This window comes from Vitis vinifera, chromosome 18 (assembly GCF_030704535.1).
Source record: "Vitis vinifera cultivar Pinot Noir 40024 chromosome 18, ASM3070453v1".
NCBI classification, from domain to species: Eukaryota; Viridiplantae; Streptophyta; class Magnoliopsida; order Vitales; family Vitaceae; genus Vitis; species Vitis vinifera.
The window spans coordinates 12,654,137-12,670,234 of record NC_081822.1 but is presented as its reverse complement, the minus strand read 5'-3'; the positions used below and the strand labels follow the sequence as shown (position 1 = coordinate 12,670,234).

The 16,098-nt window shown below is 34.8% G+C and overlaps 2 protein-coding genes across 5 annotated transcripts in view; one reads left to right on the top strand and one right to left on the bottom strand.

Annotated features, from left to right (window-relative positions):
• Nucleotides 1–9,525, top strand: part of LOC100243826 (vacuolar protein sorting-associated protein 35B) — a 28,206-nt gene extending 18,681 nt beyond the window's left edge. The window contains exons 11-22 of the mRNA XM_002272191.5: nucleotides 1,674–1,790; nucleotides 2,132–2,371; nucleotides 2,482–2,547; nucleotides 2,758–2,847; nucleotides 4,116–4,205; nucleotides 6,993–7,082; nucleotides 7,514–7,582; nucleotides 8,109–8,189; nucleotides 8,274–8,381; nucleotides 8,478–8,581; nucleotides 8,833–8,946; nucleotides 9,055–9,525. Coding sequence (XP_002272227.1) covers nucleotides 1,674–1,790; nucleotides 2,132–2,371; nucleotides 2,482–2,547; nucleotides 2,758–2,847; nucleotides 4,116–4,205; nucleotides 6,993–7,082; nucleotides 7,514–7,582; nucleotides 8,109–8,189; nucleotides 8,274–8,381; nucleotides 8,478–8,581; nucleotides 8,833–8,946; nucleotides 9,055–9,265 — 1,380 coding nt within the window. The 3' untranslated portion in view covers nucleotides 9,266–9,525. The remainder of the gene's footprint in view (nucleotides 1–1,673; nucleotides 1,791–2,131; nucleotides 2,372–2,481; nucleotides 2,548–2,757; nucleotides 2,848–4,115; nucleotides 4,206–6,992; nucleotides 7,083–7,513; nucleotides 7,583–8,108; nucleotides 8,190–8,273; nucleotides 8,382–8,477; nucleotides 8,582–8,832; nucleotides 8,947–9,054) is intronic.
• Nucleotides 9,526–10,438: 913 nt separating this feature from the next.
• LOC100266143 (rac-like GTP-binding protein 5) lies at nucleotides 10,439–16,098 on the bottom strand. 4 transcript variants are annotated; one of them, XM_010666544.3, is made up of 8 exons: nucleotides 15,810–16,098; nucleotides 15,400–15,586; nucleotides 13,932–14,019; nucleotides 13,731–13,840; nucleotides 13,570–13,633; nucleotides 11,141–11,205; nucleotides 10,964–11,029; nucleotides 10,439–10,866 (listed from the first exon to the last, which is right to left on the bottom strand). In XM_010666544.3, exons 2-8 carry the CDS (start codon nucleotides 15,496–15,498, stop codon nucleotides 10,765–10,767), a joined length of 594 nt encoding a protein of 197 aa, XP_010664846.1. In that variant the 5' UTR covers nucleotides 15,499–15,586; nucleotides 15,810–16,098; the 3' UTR covers nucleotides 10,439–10,764. The 4 variants fall into 4 exon arrangements, with proteins under 4 accessions (XP_010664846.1, XP_010664844.1, XP_010664845.1 ...); XM_010666542.3 differs by having other exon boundaries at nucleotides 15,400–15,654; nucleotides 15,810–16,096; XM_010666543.3 differs by having other exon boundaries at nucleotides 15,400–15,644; nucleotides 15,810–16,096.

Here is a 16,098-nt window from a genome sequence, read left to right as displayed (position 1 = left end):
GGGACTTAGGCTTTTTTAGTTCAAATTCTAACTACATATATATTTGAATGTGTGGTTGATATGTATGTCTTTGTTTTTTTTGTTTAAAGTTCCAATTTTCTATGTTTGTTATCGTGCCCTCTCCACTGAAAACATATCTGGAAACAAAAAAGAAAGACTAATATATTAAGTAAAAAATCTTATCCACCGATCAACATCATTTTAATGTCAAGTTGTTAACATTCGAATTATTCAAATGACAATTCCCTAATATTCATTGCAAAAAAATAAATTTATTTAACTTTCAACATTTCATGTGTACCATTGACAATAAATATGTAGTTGTTTCATGTAAGATTATTTTACCTCTCTCCCTTTTAATCAATGCGGTCTTAGAAACAACTAAAAATAGTTAAAGGTGACTGTTTTATCTTTGCATCATGAATTGTATTGTGTATCATATGTATCATAAGATATACTTAAGATGAGATATGGAATGGTGGTGCATATTGATTTCCATAAAAGTTGTATTATATTGTTGTGTTGTATTGTATTGTATTGTATATCATAAGTTTTTAACTGTAGAAACAAGATACAGAGGAGTAGAATATTCATTTGATTATGGATGATAGTGAATAAGAGTTGTTTGTGATAGGAATGGTAGAGACCTTACTGTTAGATAAATATTTTAATGTGAGATAATCCTAATTTATTTGTTTTCTCTATTTATACACTTCACAAAAACCTTTTTTCATTTGTCACAATTTATTTACATTTGTTTAGATACCATAGGTTTGATTATAGTTTTCCATATTTAATCATTTTTATTTATATTTCTTGTACTTAAATGATTTGATGTGGACGTTTAAATCTTGAATAATACTTATGTTTCAGATGAATATCAATTAATTATAGAACAAAGTTTGAACCTCTTTATATTTTCAAATTGGTCAAGAAAACATGTCACAAGCATAAAATAATCATTGCAATTGTATAAGATATTTATCAAATGTGCTTACCACACACAGGAAAAAAAGCTCTTTTAATAGTAAAAGCTCTTGTAAAACATGATTCTTAAACATCAACAAATAAGCCAAATAGAAGTTGGTTTAAGCTTGTGCTTTTGCAAGCACAAGTAAAAGGCTGTCACAAATGATGTGTATCTCTCTCCTAGCCTTTCTTTTTCCTTCATTTATGGCCTACCTCTGATGTTCTCTGCCATTGCATCTTTATGCTTGAGAATTATTGTTGTCCTGTCAAATTATTGTTTGGAAAAATGTTCATTGAAAGCAAATGTAGAAGATAGGGACATTTCAGGAGAGAATAATAAATTGATGTTAAGCATGCAGAGAACAATAAATCAATGTTGTGTGTCTTTGTTTTCAAAAAATCAGCGCTCCTTGAAAAATTTATGTGCACCAGATATTTTCTCTCTTGTTGTACTAAAAACCGTTGCATCTCTAGTCCCTTCTCACTGTATTGGACTCAAGTCTATTGGATGCTTCTGCTTTTGAGATGCTTTGTAGGGAATCTTTTTATGGGTCCATGAATGAATGAGATGACCTTAGATTACACAAGCATTGCATCTCTTTAATTTTCTGTATATGTATGTCCTTAACAATGACTTTCTTAATTTAGAATATGGATTTGTTTTCACTAAGTATTGAAGTTCATTGTTTATAATTTAATGTCAGGTGATAGAAGCACAGGTTGACATGCCTGTTTTTGGAGCAATAACTTTATATGTCTCTCTTCTTACATTTACTCTTCGTGTTCATCCTGATCGGCTTGATTATGTGGATCAAGTACTGGTATGTCCCCAATTATACAAAGTTCATGCTTATGATCCATTTGCACATGGTTTTGCTAACGAATGCTGATACACGATCTATAAAATTTTCTGGCTGCTGCACTTTCTAAACTTCAAAACACTACTCATCTGAATGCAAAATTTTGCAGCTGTTGCATAAAGTATATTGGAAAATCACTCACTTGACTGCTCAAAAGTTTTACCCTAAATTTGCATGGTCTTTAACTTTAGATGCTTGCCAGTTCCTTTGTGTGGAATTCAGAGAGCATCTTTGTGCAGCTTAGATTGCATAAATGAAGTTCAATGATGGGAGGTTTTCTTCCTTTTGATAATTTTTCACAGGGAGCATGTGTTAAGAAACTCTCTGGCAAGCCAAAGCTTGAAGATAGTAAGGCAACAAAACAAATTGTTGCACTTTTGAGCGCCCCATTGGAGAAGTACAATGATATTGTCACAGCCCTGACACTTTCTAATTATCCCCGTGTTATGGACCATCTCGATAATGGAACAAATAAAATCATGGCAATGGTTATTATTCAAAGCATTATGAAAAACAGTACTTGTATTTCTACTGCTGACAAGGTAGGCCTTTTTTTCTCTGTGTTATTTACAAGCAGTCCCCTTCAAAATATGCAGTGCATCTTTTTGACATTGTGAGTGCTGATTGAACTGATAAAAGAATCTTTTTGTAGGTTGAAGCCTTATTTGAATTAATAAAAGGACTGATTAAGGATTTGGATGGATTTCCTGTGGACGAGGTACATGTAAAAGTTTCTTTCAATTTACCAATTCGTATTGGTATAGGGGCATTTGAATGTTTAGAATTCTCAGAGTAGTCTGCCTATAAGTCATTGCTTAGTTCTATAAGTTTTATTTTATTTTTTCCTTTTACTTTCTTCTTGAATTATCACTGTAGATTGGTATAGATAACAATCTTTGTTTTTCTTGTTTACTTTATGCAACAATAGCTTGATGAGGAGGATTTCAAGGATGAACAAAATTCTGTCGCTCGTCTCATACACATGTTCTACAATGATGACCCCGAAGAAATGTTGAAGGTAATTGATTTGTTCAAGGTTTTCTATTGCACAATATTGTTTTTGATGCTAATGTTACGAAATCTGTTCATTCCTTAAATCTCTTTAAATCAGTTAAATTTAATGCACAACTCTTGATTTGAGTTGAACTATTTTGCTTTTGAATATGTGATAATAACATAAATCAGCTGCTTACCCAATCTCTCCAAAATGAAGTATTTAAAGGATATCTGAATCCAGGTTAATGGTGGTTTGTGCTATGACTAGGCTACAATTTTATTTCACTATGGTAGGTTTTGAGTTGTAATGGATCTTAGTTGTGTATGTCTTTTTCTCAAGGTTGGTTGTACTATTTAAACATGCATTTACAGTTCTGTTCTATTGGAACTTTGTGACTGATATGACTAGGTCAAAGGGTTTTTCTGCCACAAATTCTACTTATCACAGGTTTCAATTTGGGAATCTCTAGCATTTGACAAAAGAAAATATTTTTTCTCTACAGAACTTAATATGCTGGGAGGAAGAGGTGACTGGGGACAGGTTTCACTAATCCAGATATGGTTATACTGAATTTCCCTCATCAAAATTGAAGATCATGTGAAATAACCAGTGCATTTCATGCTGATTAAGTGGGTGTTTGGTAAACCAATCTAATAACTTAAAGTGACTTAATAATTTAATTTAAGTTATTAAGTAAATTAAGTATGTTTAGTAACATAACTTAATGGTTTGACTTAAAGTCAAAAACAATTTTAAGTAATAAGTAAAAACAATTAACTTATTCTTAAGTACACATCTTCATTTGTCCTCATTTGTCCTAATTACTTCCACAATCTCTTTGCTACTCCATAACCTCCATTGTTACTCAACCTCTTTTGCCCTAATTATAATTTATGAGGATAAATATGTCAATTTGATGATTTAGCATAAGTTTTAAGTTAATTTTATCAGTCTTAATACTTAAAAGTAAGAATTAAGTAATAAGTTTTAAGTCAACAACGTAAGCATAATTTAACTTAAAGTTAACTTAAGTCATTAAGTAATAAGTATTAAGTTTTACCAAACACCCTCTAAGTTTTAATTGGTGTTTTAATTGTATCTCATACTCCTTAAAGGTAGGAGATTAATAAGTATGTAACCACTGGTGTCATCTTACCACTCTTTCCCTCAATTCAGAAATATTAACCTGTATTTCACTGCTGCTTAGTTTCTGTTATGGTGTTTCTTGTTTCATTATGCTTTTATGGTCCAGCAGAAGTTAATAAATTTCATTATTTATGGTCTTTCAGATTATATGCACTGTGAAGAAGCATATTATGACTGGAGGGTTGAGGCGCCTACCTTTTACTGTTCCTCCTCTTATTTTTTCTGCTCTCAGAGTATGTTTCTTCCCTTTTCTGGATATGGCATGCTATATCATTTTGTTGATATACTCATGAAGAAACAATGCATGCATCATGTCTTTGAAAAGAACTTCAGGAGTGGAATTTTATCACTGGATGTTTATTAGTGCCCTGTAATATTGAGACTGGGTTTCAAGATTAGTTTTACAGAAGTTAAATAAAAAAGAGTGTCTAACATTGTTGGAAGAATCTTTGCTGCACATTTTAGATAGAGATATCTTGGGCAACTACACAAAAATTAATGCATTACAAGTCGTCAGGATGACAGTTGTGAATTCAGATTTGTCAACTTAAAGGCTGAAACCACCTGACTTGAGGCTTAAATTTTATGCTCTCATTGCTTAAGCCAAAAAAAAGAAAGAAAAAAGGTCTTTGGTGATAACCTCATTTCATGTTCCTGTAAAAAACCAAATGGTATTCAATAATCTATATTCATATTTTAATGATTCTCTTATCAACAACATAACGTCAAATTGGCAAGAAAACTTCGAAGGTTCTAAAGTGTTCAAAATATTAAGCAATGAAGTATTTGTTAAGTTTCTTCAAAAGAAAGGAAGAATCAATTTTTAACTTTCTATTCTATGACTTAAGCTTTGTGTCATGGACTTAGTTGTTTCCTAAGTGTTCGTGCTGCACTTAGACAACTTAGGTCACTTGAAGTTGCTAAGTCAACCTTCCCCACACACTTAGCTTACTAGGCTAAGCAAAGTCACAAGACTTAGAAGTTAGAGACCGAAAAAAGTAGCAACTCTTAGAGAGTTTGGAAGAATGGAACTTGTATTGTATAAGAACACGTTATAATGCTTGGAAAACTCTCAAGTGCTTTGTGTTTTGGCCAAATAAGGTCATCACCCATTTATAGGTGCCAAAGAAACTCTCTAGAACTTTGGTGGTTCCCCATAATTCTAGATTTCTCTAGAGAATTGTATCTTCAAGCCTATATACAAGCTTTGAACATAAGTGTTCTCAAGAACTCTCTGGAATTTTCTACATAACTTCACTATCTCTCATTCCCTTACAAAGATGTGTACATGCCTCTAGGTTTCTCCAAAAACTTCCTGCCGCCTTTTATCATTTTAGGCAAGTTGTGACATTTGGCTTTGTTTCTTCAAAAATAAATAAGCTCATCTGGATTAAAAATGAAAGAAACTAACTAACCATATTTAGTGTGCTTGCACATTTTATGTTTCATATTTTGATGATGTTCATGTGCTTGTAGTCATGGTAAGTTGGTGTATTTTCTTATTTTAGGTATAAGGAAGGGATGGAAGGGCATGGTCCTCCAAATGGATAAAGAACTTTTCTGTGTGTCTGTATGTTACATTGCGTATTGTATATGACAGTAACTTCTGAGTAATCTCTCCAATCATATGCCAGAAGTAAAACATATGGAGTCATTGTGTTTTCACACCATACATGACATGGTAATTTTTAGTAATTTCTCCCTGATTATATATTCAGAATCAAAATATCTATGAGTTGTAACACACATGGAGATGCAAGAAGAAATAAGAAAACAAAAAATTTAAGTTGTAATGAGTCAGAAATCACATCAATGTCTGGGATTGTGGTGCTCCACCATCACTTGTTTTTGTTTGGGAAGCTCTGGAAAAATAAAAAAATCTTCCCAACCAATCAGCTCATTAATAGAATGGTCTTTGGTCAATAGTGCTGTATGTGTAAGCAAGAGTTTAAATCAACGAAGATTATTTGTTGTTTAAGCTCATTGATTTTCATTTTTTTGGGAAGTGTCCTAGGTTCTCTCTTTTTGCTAAAGACTCTTTGTTTCAATGGTGATTCTGTTAGTTAGGGATGAGGAGGCTGTGGAGATTGGCTTCCTTTGTTTGTTCTAGTGCATTTTTGGACAAAAAAATTACAGGAATTTCATAAGTGTAGACTGCTCAAATTTGATATTGAAGGATGTCTTTCTCAAAGCATCCTTTGTTTGGTCAAAGGATTCCCTTGGGGTTGAGAACTCATCTCCTCTAATTTCAGTGATTGCTTGGTAAGGTTGGGTTTTTGCCTTTATGATTGGCTTTCGTTTATTTGTTCTTTTTGTGCTTCACTTTGGACACTCCTAGTATTGTGTTGATCTTATTAATGTCTCTTTTTTGCCCGTAGAAAAAGTCATAACAATGATAACTTAGCAGCATCCAGATTCATTGTCCATAAAGATATTAGTTAGGTTCGAATTTTTAATTATCTTTATTTTCGTACTTTTTTTCAGCCAAACTAGAAAAGGGTTCATAGATGGTCCAAGATTCAAGAAATAAGATAAAAACTTGATCTTAATAGATCTCTAATTACTTAGCTGCCCAGATTGTCAAAAGAATAATGAAAAATGAATTTCTTGAGTCTCAAATATGTTTTTTTTTTTTTTTTTAATGGATTACCGAGGAACTTTCCATGGCCAAGCTCCATGGGGACCCAAACTTCAGGGTGTTAACCGCCCCGCAACAACCAGCACCAGGTAAATTCAGGGTATCATCAGTGGCAGGATTCGAACTCAGGATTATGTGCCACTTATTGGAACCACACTTCCCAGTGTTTGCATTGACCAATTGGGCTATCCTGTCAAGTTATTGAGTCTCAAATATGTGTTCTTTGACACCATTAGTTTGCCACTATTCTCAACTTCAAAAGGAACATTTTTTCCCACAGATAGTTGGATCTTGTTTTTACAATTTACAGTAAGCATAACCACTTAAATTCTTCAAATGAATCTCAGTTTGACTTGTTCAGAACATTGTTTATGACTTGCAGTTGGTCAGGCGATTGCAAGGTCAGGAAGGTGATGTTGTTGGTGAAGAAGAGCCTGCAACTCCCAAAAAAATATTTCAACTTTTAAATCAGGTAATTGGTCTAAGTGAGACTTATGAATTGTTGTTAAGGTTGTGTGATCAATCTCCGGATGCATCCAGTGTGGAGTCATACACTCATCCATGCAATCTTGTAATGCAGCCTCTAGGTTAGATGTTTTATATTTTTGTGGTTTTCCTCATAAATAACTGTATTCTTTTTGTTGATTTGTGCAACTTTATTCTAGGTTATGGTTGTTCCTTTACAAGCTTACTTGGCATGAATGTTTATATTTCTATTTAGATAGCTCAACATTTTAACTGATACTGGCTCAGGATGTTCTTTTCCAGTCAACTGTTGGTTGTGTTTTTACTTCAGTTACTTTGGGTTCTTTGGGTTATGTATTTCCTTCATTTTGCATGTCTTTATGGAGTGTATGTCCCTAATCCTTGCGCCATAGATAACATTGTTTGCTCTTGTTTTAGACTATTGAGGCTCTTTCATCTGTTCCTTCACCTGAACTGGCATTAAGGTTGTACCTGCAATGTGCTGAGGTATGCTATGACTTCCATTTGGTATTGTAGAAAACTAGATCTGGAAATGATTCCAGAAGACCCCCATAACTGTTATCTGGGGCATAAAAATGCTGATACTTGTTGCCTTTGAGGCTTGGTTCAAGTGACAAGGGGTTGGGTGGGGATTTGAGAGGCTCCAGGTTTGATTTCAAACAAGTGAAAATAAAAGTTACCTAATAAAAAAATTGATACTTGTCAAGATATTATAGCTTTCCAAATTCAGTTGAGAAAAATGCTTTGGAAAATTTTGAAGGAAATAATTTTCAAAAATACAGGATGAGGTTGTACAGGCCTCATTGTTTCGTCATATAATTTTTGGCTCTATTATTAACATTTGCTTCATCCAACAACAATAATATGATACACTTTGTCAATGATATGACACATTGTCTTGATTTTATTTTCCACTGAACAGAGTCTTTAATATTGTTACTGACTAGGTGTTGGTGGGCAAGAATTGTTTGTTTCTCTAACCTGTATTTATACCTTGATCATTGATAACCAGGCTGCTAATGACTGTGATCTTGAGCCTGTTGCTTATGAATTTTTCACTCAGGCATTCATATTGTATGAAGAAGAAATTGCGGTAAACATTCATTGATCGATCAAAAAGTGGCATGCATCACCCAATTATTTATTTTCTCAGATGAATTTTGTGCCTGGCTATTAGGATTCCAAAGCTCAAGTGACTGCAATTCATCTAATAATTGGGACTCTGCAGAGGATGAATGTTTTTGGTGTTGAGAATAGGGATACATTAACGCACAAAGCCACCGGGGTAGTAATGTTTACATTCTATCTGATTATTTTGACTTGTTGAACTTTCTATGCCAAAAGTTGTTTAAACCTTTTCCTTTTGTCTTTCCTTGGCCAGTATTCAGCAAAGCTTTTAAAGAAACCTGATCAATGCAGAGCAGTTTATGCATGTTCCCATCTTTTTTGGGTTGACGATCAAGATGGCATTAAGGATGGAGAAAGGTGCTTTCCTTCAGCCCCTCATGATAGATCCTAGAATTTGCTTGTGTGGTCTTATTTCATGTTTACTCTGCATCTTTGGTGTTCTCAATTAAAGAAATAACTTGTGTAGTGTTCCTTACCTTCTCTTGTTGTTAAGTGGTTTGTTTCCCTTGGCACCAGGCCTTTAGTTCATGGCAAAGGAATTTGTACTCTTATTAATTAGCAGAAACCAAAGAAGTTTTTATGATTACAAGCAGTTTCTGGAATTACAGGGTCATGCTTTGCCTAAAGCGTGCATTAAGGATTGCCAATGCTGCTCAACAAATGGCCACCGTTGCACGGGGTAGCAGTGGACCGGTCATACTCTTTGTGGAGATACTGAACAAGTCTGTTGCTTGGATCTTTACCAGATTACTCCCTTGTTAATTATTTTCTCAGTTGTTTGTTTTGCGTTTTACATGATGGGTGTAAGATTTGGATACATTATGTTTCAGGTACATTTATTTTTTTGAGAAGGGGAACTCACAGGTCACAAGTTCAGCAATCCAGGGTTTGATAGAATTAATTACAAGTGAGATGCAAAGCGAGTCCACTACCCCAGATCCACCTTCAGATGCTTTCTTTGCCAGCACAATGCGGTACATTCAGTTCCAGAAACAGAAAGGTGGTGCGATGGGTGAGAAATATGATTCTATCAAAGCGTGAAAGATGGACCCAAGAAGATAAGGGCCATAAAAGAAAATTGTTGTTTGAATTCGTTTTGGGGTTGGAAAAATGGTGGTATGGGTGTTGAGAACTGATCTCCTCGCCCTGAGGAAATGAGAGCTGTGTTTTCAAGGTACACAAAATAGTTTTCTTCATGATATATCTATGTAAACATTCATGTATTTATTAAAAGTAGTTGGTTGAGTGTCCAAGCCATTATTTTGTATGAAATATCTAATTTTATTTCATTTATTTGTTTATTTGCTTTGTGGTAGGAGAGTTTTAACGGAAATATAGAGGATCAAATTTATGAATACTTATTGTGATTTAACATTGGTTATCATGCAAGAGAACAGAGAAATGAATAAAAAAAAATTAATAAAAGGGAATGAACTAAGCTGTAAATCAGCAATGGCTAAAAAGTCCTTGGGCACGCTTCAGATCCTCTATCCTGAATGATATCATTGTTTGTTTCAGTTAAAGAGGTGAAAGGAATTCTAGCGCCTACTGTGTTGATACGAATGGCCCAAACTTTTTTGTCCCCGAAAGGAATTTTGGGTATAGTATGGTCCATGGAAGGGGACGCTGATCTGCTCTGGAGTGGCCCAAACTCTCTATATCATTATGGGTATTGGGGAGCCTAGTATTCCAAAGGAAAAGCGAGACTGATCTGAGGACTAAATATGATGTTTGGATAAACTTTATATGTTTCATTTTTAAAAGCAAACATTAATAAACTCTTAATATTAAAAAAATGATTTTTAAAACCATTTCATAAAAACTATAATATTAAAAATTTTACCACCTAAAATTCTAAAATTTAGTAATAATTTTTTAAAACATACATGCATAAAAGCTTATTCATTTTATATAGGGGTTTATGTTATTTTCTGTTTTTGAAAAATGAAAAACAGAAAGCGAATCCAGGCGCCAAGTCGATTAGGTAAAAAGCTTATCATGCACCATAAAACACGCAAAAACATTAGACTACAAATATGCTTAACAATTTGACTGCTCGAGAATGCAGAGCCACCCAACAAAAACTTGCAGTGATTTGGTAGCAAATATATAAAAGCAGGTGGAAAGCAAACTACAAATGTATTCCCATTTCTGGCAGAGGCGTGGAGAAAGAGCCTTTTATACCACCAGAAGTTAACAAAAAAACAAAGTTGATGCAAGAAAACAGTTGTTTTTATAATAGTAGGGATCTCCCTCATATCTGATTAAAACATATGAGACAAATTTAAACACAAAAGCAAAAGAAGTGTCATATTACCAAGGAATGCCAGTCATCCAGTTACAGATCCTGAAAACGAGTAAAAAAGCAAGAAACAAACCATCTGACGCTTTCATAGAAATCCCTAGTATGTCAGTCGAGACTATACACCAAGGCTTGCCGCTTCCTCAGGAGAAAAGGAGATAACAGTGACTGAGAGACTGCAGTCAGAGGGCTGGCAGGTCATCTTCTCTCTTTTTGATTAAACCTAATCTTTCCTTCATCACAATATAGAGCAGGTCTTTTGTGCCTTCTTCTTCTTCTTCTTCTGCTTAGGTGGCTGGAGCACCACCTTGATAGCTGCATCAAAAACAGCCTTCACGTTCTGCAGTTACAACATCAGACGATTCCCATCAGTATATGATAACATGAGCACAACCTTTCCATAAACAAGCACGCACCAATCAATGTAATGTCTATACCTGCTGTGTTTTTGAGCTACATTCAATATAGGCAGGCGCACCAATCACTTTCTTCAGTTCTTCTCCCTTTAGAGGCAAGGCCAGAACAAAAGATTAAGAACAAGTATACTAAAAATCCCCCCCAAAAAAAAAACAAGAAGGAAATTTCTTTACTGGTTAAGCGGCCATGATCCTTACCTGAGCTGTAGTAATAGGCACTGCACCAGGGTGGTCTACAAAGAATTGCTTATCATCCCGAAGATCTGCAGATGTAAAGGATTATTAAAACTGAGGGTATATTTCGCGAGGGGAGAAGGTTAAGGACTACTAATGAGAAGGCAAGCTTAAATTTGAGTGATAAGTCAATCTTCATATGAGTTTTAGAAAAGACTATAGGAACATTTCCTTTTTATTTTTTATTTACTCAAGTGTAGAAGTCATATTTTTAACTTAAGTAACAAGACAGAACAAAGATCTGCAGTTGCCTGAGGCCCAAGATATCCATAAACAATCTTTGACCGTCCAGCACAAAATATTAAACAATAAAATGACAAAGGGTTGGAGAGATGGGGAAGTCACCAGGTTTGAATCCAAGTAACAGGGGAAAAAAAGGAACAAGCAAAAAACAAAAAATTTCAGTAAACAAAATATTTAAATAAAGTTGAACCATGTACAGAAGGCCAAGAACAAAAATGATTGAATGAGGAAAAAGGACAGTAAAAGAGTAGAACCAATGGAGCATCTAATTATCCTGCATTTGTTATAATAAAATATAATGTTTCATATGTTACTCTCCATAAATTAAGAACTTAGGAATAATAATATGCCGTCTTATCTAAATGTGATCCTGGCTACATAAGTGGCGGTGATTCCCAACAACCAAGAATAGCATATTGTAAGTTTGGCACTTTCATAAAGAAAAAGAGTTGTAAATTTGACACTCACATAAAGAAAAAGAGAATCGAACAAGATGTCCGTATCTAGCAGTGGATAATGCTAATAATACTAAAATGAATAGCTGAGAAAGAAGAAAAGGAAAGCTTGAAACCATAGAAAGAAATAATAACTTCCTAAAAGATATTAACCACCTAAATCAAAATTTCATTAGATGAGATCAAAAGTAACCAGGGAAAGCACAAAAAAAGGAAGTAATAATGGTCATAGTCAACATACAAAATAGCTCCAACTTCCAAGTAGCATGCTGAATTTTATATAAGGCTGAGGTAGAAATGTCATAAAAAAAAATAGGCAACAGTTCAACAGCCCCATCCGTGAATTAGCTCCATATAGCTAAGTAACATATTTATTTCATCAAGTGTCGTAAAGCTTATTCTAATTTTAGCTAAATGTGTGATATCCAATAATCCAAATGCCCAAGGACAAAAGGAACCGTTTCTAATTTTCTATTCACACCAGTTACATGACACTTCCAAACACATGTTCACATGCTCACATGCACAAGAAGATACTTCTAAACTATCAGATGGCATACAACATCAATTTCATTAATATAATTGGTTGGTCAAGAGTCCCCGTGTAAGTTCATATGCAAGGATATAATGTATACATGTTCATGTGTCTAGGTCAAAAGTAACTCAAATTAAGCTAAATTTCAAACCAATCCTTGCAGTCTGGTGAAAGGCAATGAGAAAATTTTATTGTTTCTACCTGTCATCAACTGCCTATTGAGTTTTCCATGCAAAGGTTAAAATATCCCTAGGAGGCACTGCAATCTGTACTCCTGAAAATCCTGGTCCACATATTGAGAAGAACCTACTCTCAATTTGAGTAAGAGCAAATCAGACGGAATCCACAAGTCCAATGACAGATTGGGTCAGCAAGTGTGCTATATAAAGCACATAGACATAACAAATGGAGCTCATCTCCATATCTACATTTTGAACAATCAGTATATCAAACACCAAAATTCAAGAGTCCATAAATAGCAAGGTTGTAGATGGCAAGTTCAAATCCTGTAGTAGTTTGACAGCACAACAATGATTATGTATTTACTCTGAAAAATAGCTTCAATTTGTTGAAAATGACACATTAAGCACTAAAAAGGAAGAAACAAAAGACAAATGAAGTTGATTCTCTGCTAAGTGCTAACTGTTTCAAAATCAAGTTTAATCACAAAATGATTAACCTATAAATACATCCGACTTGAAATTCATTTTCCTGGGAACTTTTAAAGCAATAACATAAGAAGATCAACGCTGCCCTTACTGAATTAAAATGCCGATCATTTGTATCATAGAAACCTACAAGTGCTAGGAATTAAAGTGTTCAAACGACAAAGCAATTCTAAGCAAGTATTTTTTACATGCTTATAGACACAGCTGATTTCTCATGACAGCTCCCCAATAAGTTCAACTTTGGCTAAATACCATTTTTTATGCAGATCCTTCCCAACTATTGATTACATCTAAGAGATAAGTAACCTACTAACTCCAGAAAGAGTATATTAGGCAACCAAGTAGTTTAATAATCATTGTAACTCCTAGAAGTGTATCAACTTCCAATAAAATCAGAGAACTTTCAATTTACAAACTCACAGCTGATGATAAGAAAATAACAACAGCAACACAAAATTATGATTAACAAGCATATGATAGAGATAATCTTACCAAGCTTGGTTCCAACAAGAATTATTGGAACACCAGGTGCATAATGCCTCAGTTCAGGAATCCACTGAAATTGAAATCAAAAGAAGAAAACAATTTATCAGCATTCTGTAAATTTAGACAAGGAAAAATAATGAAAAATAGGAGACTAAATAAGTGGCAACCTTTTTGGCAACATTTTCATAGCTGGCCTTGCTAATGAGAGAGAATGCAAGAATAAAAACGTCAGCCCCTCGATAGCTCAAGGGTCTTAATCTATTGTAATCCTCCTGGCCTGTTCAAAATCGAATATAGTCAATTAAAAACAAGAAATGAGGAAACTGATAAAAGAATCAAGAAATCCAGAAGGATGTTCATAAGATTACCAGCAGTATCCCACAACCCTAAATTGACAGTGCTCCCATCAACAACCACATTTGCACTGAAATTGTCAAAAACAGTTGGCACATAATCCTGTTTTGGTCAACATTGAGAACAGAAGAATGTGTTGACACACATAGTTAGTAACTTTTCTCCCCAAATACAGTTATGGAAATGAGGAATAACTCCAAAGAAATCTGAAATAAAAGAATCTCACAAGGTAATAAATCACAAATAAACAATGAACCTGATATTCTGTTCAAAGAAAGGAAACTCAACAATAAGAATTTCTTAATCTACCAAACCACAAGGTAAATCCAGACTTCCTAAATTTTGAAGCCAGTCAGGGGCAAAATAGCCAGAAAAACTAATATAGAGTGCATAACAGATTAAGAAAGATTAAGTTCCAAATGATGCTTATGTTAGGACTTAGGAAGTAGCATGTTCTTGTGTTGTTGAATGTATATATACTCAACTCAACATACCTCAAACCTAAGAACTTGTGGCTGGTTACAAAGATCTTTTTTTCTAGTCAGTCATATAGAGATACATTTCAATTATACAGAAAAAACAAACCTGTGGGTAAGGACATTTTTGGGCACCCAACTAAAACTTAAATGATCACTGACATTTTACATAGGAATGCAAGACAGATCATAGTAAACGGCCATTAACTGATAAGGTAGGAACCTTCTAAAAGACAGACGCAAACTAAAAGTTCTGAACTTCAAGAAAGCCCAAAGTCTGATCCCCATTCCCTAGTTGGGTGATGACATCCCCTTTCTAGTGGTCCCACAATAGATAATGGATTTAGTTTCAGATGCCATTATGAACACAATCGGCGTTCAATTTCCGTGGGATGCCCACAATCACAAACTACATTCACAAATTCAATCATACTGGCCCAGTTAACAGTCATAGGTTTTCCATCTTTTAAGTGCCTGTTTTTTTCAGCAAACATCGCATCTAGATTTGTTTTGGATTCGTGTAAAGAACAATTTCCAGTATGAAGTTCAGAGTAAGATATAAAGGCCCGCTTCCACCCGATCTGGACACAATCCTTTTAAAAACTACGAACAACTATAATTTCCCAATTTGATGACAATTCTAGCCCAATTAAACATTATCACAAAATTCCGAATTTGCAAAGTTTCTCTCTCATATGCATTATTGAAAAAACAACGAAAATGTAAATAAAAGTAAAAACAAAAATAACCAGAAAACCAACATTAATTTTTCTCTAGCGCAGAGGAAAATAACAAATGTCAATTGTGCCCCAACTTCTCCGGAAGAGAGAGAGAGAGAGGGAAAGGAAAAGAAAGAGAACATCATTCGAAATGCTCACTAAAACAATAACTCATTTAAGCAATTTCTTTTCTTTTAGAGCATTTTCTTTTGGTTCCTCTTGCTTTCCCTCGATCTTTCCAAGAACCAAAGATACAAAAACCTAGAATCAGAAAATGGGGAACTAACCGTAGGGAAAGTGTTGCTGGTGTAGGAAATCAGCATGCAGGTTTTGCCGACAGCACCATCACCGACCGTAACGCACTTTATAAACCTAGAGGCGCTCATCTCCACCGGCGAGGCAGCAGATCTCTGTCCGACGATGACCTAATCGCAACGCCTCTCTACTACTTCTTCTTCCTCCTCAGATGTGCATCTGGTAAAGAAGAAATCAGGAAAGCTCCATTGCCTTGTACCAAACCCTAAGACAGAAACTGAAAACTCCTGATTCAGAAGAAGCAACGCCGATTTCAGACAGAAAGAGAGAAAGAAGGAAAGAGAAGGAGCAAGAGAAATGTGGCGAGAGAGAATAGAGAAGAGAGAATCGGAATCCGAAACGCGTTGGTTGGGCGAGAGAAGGGGGGAGAAAGAGAGATGACCTTGGAACCGTGAATGAATGCGGTTGAAGCGTTTGCTGACTGAGCCTTGCCAGCTATCATCGATCACCACCACCAATCATACTCTTCACCACAAATCAACCACTTTCTCTCTCTCCCCTCCCTCCCCTTTTATATTAGGGTCTGTTTGGTTGTTTAAAACTACACCCTCTCCAATCCCATGGTTTAAAAGGGCAAATGCCTATATTCACTATTACAACTCAAAACGGAAAGTGTGACCAATGACCATAAATATGACACAATTGAACACACAACTCCGAGCTGGATACGC

Bases quoted from the DNA above. Each gene is read 5' to 3' on its own strand.
- LOC100266143 (XM_010666544.3), bottom strand. From the start codon at position 15,498: ATGAGCGCCTCTAGGTTTATAAAGTGCGTTACGGTCGGTGATGGTGCT. The intron at 14,020-15,399 runs GTTAGTTCCCCA...TGACCAAAACAG, and splicing joins CCAGCAACACTTTCCCTACG to GATTATGTGCCAACTGTTTT. The intron at 11,206-13,569 runs GTAAGATTATCT...TTACATCTGCAG, and splicing joins TCTTGTTGGAACCAAGCTTG to ATCTTCGGGATGATAAGCAA.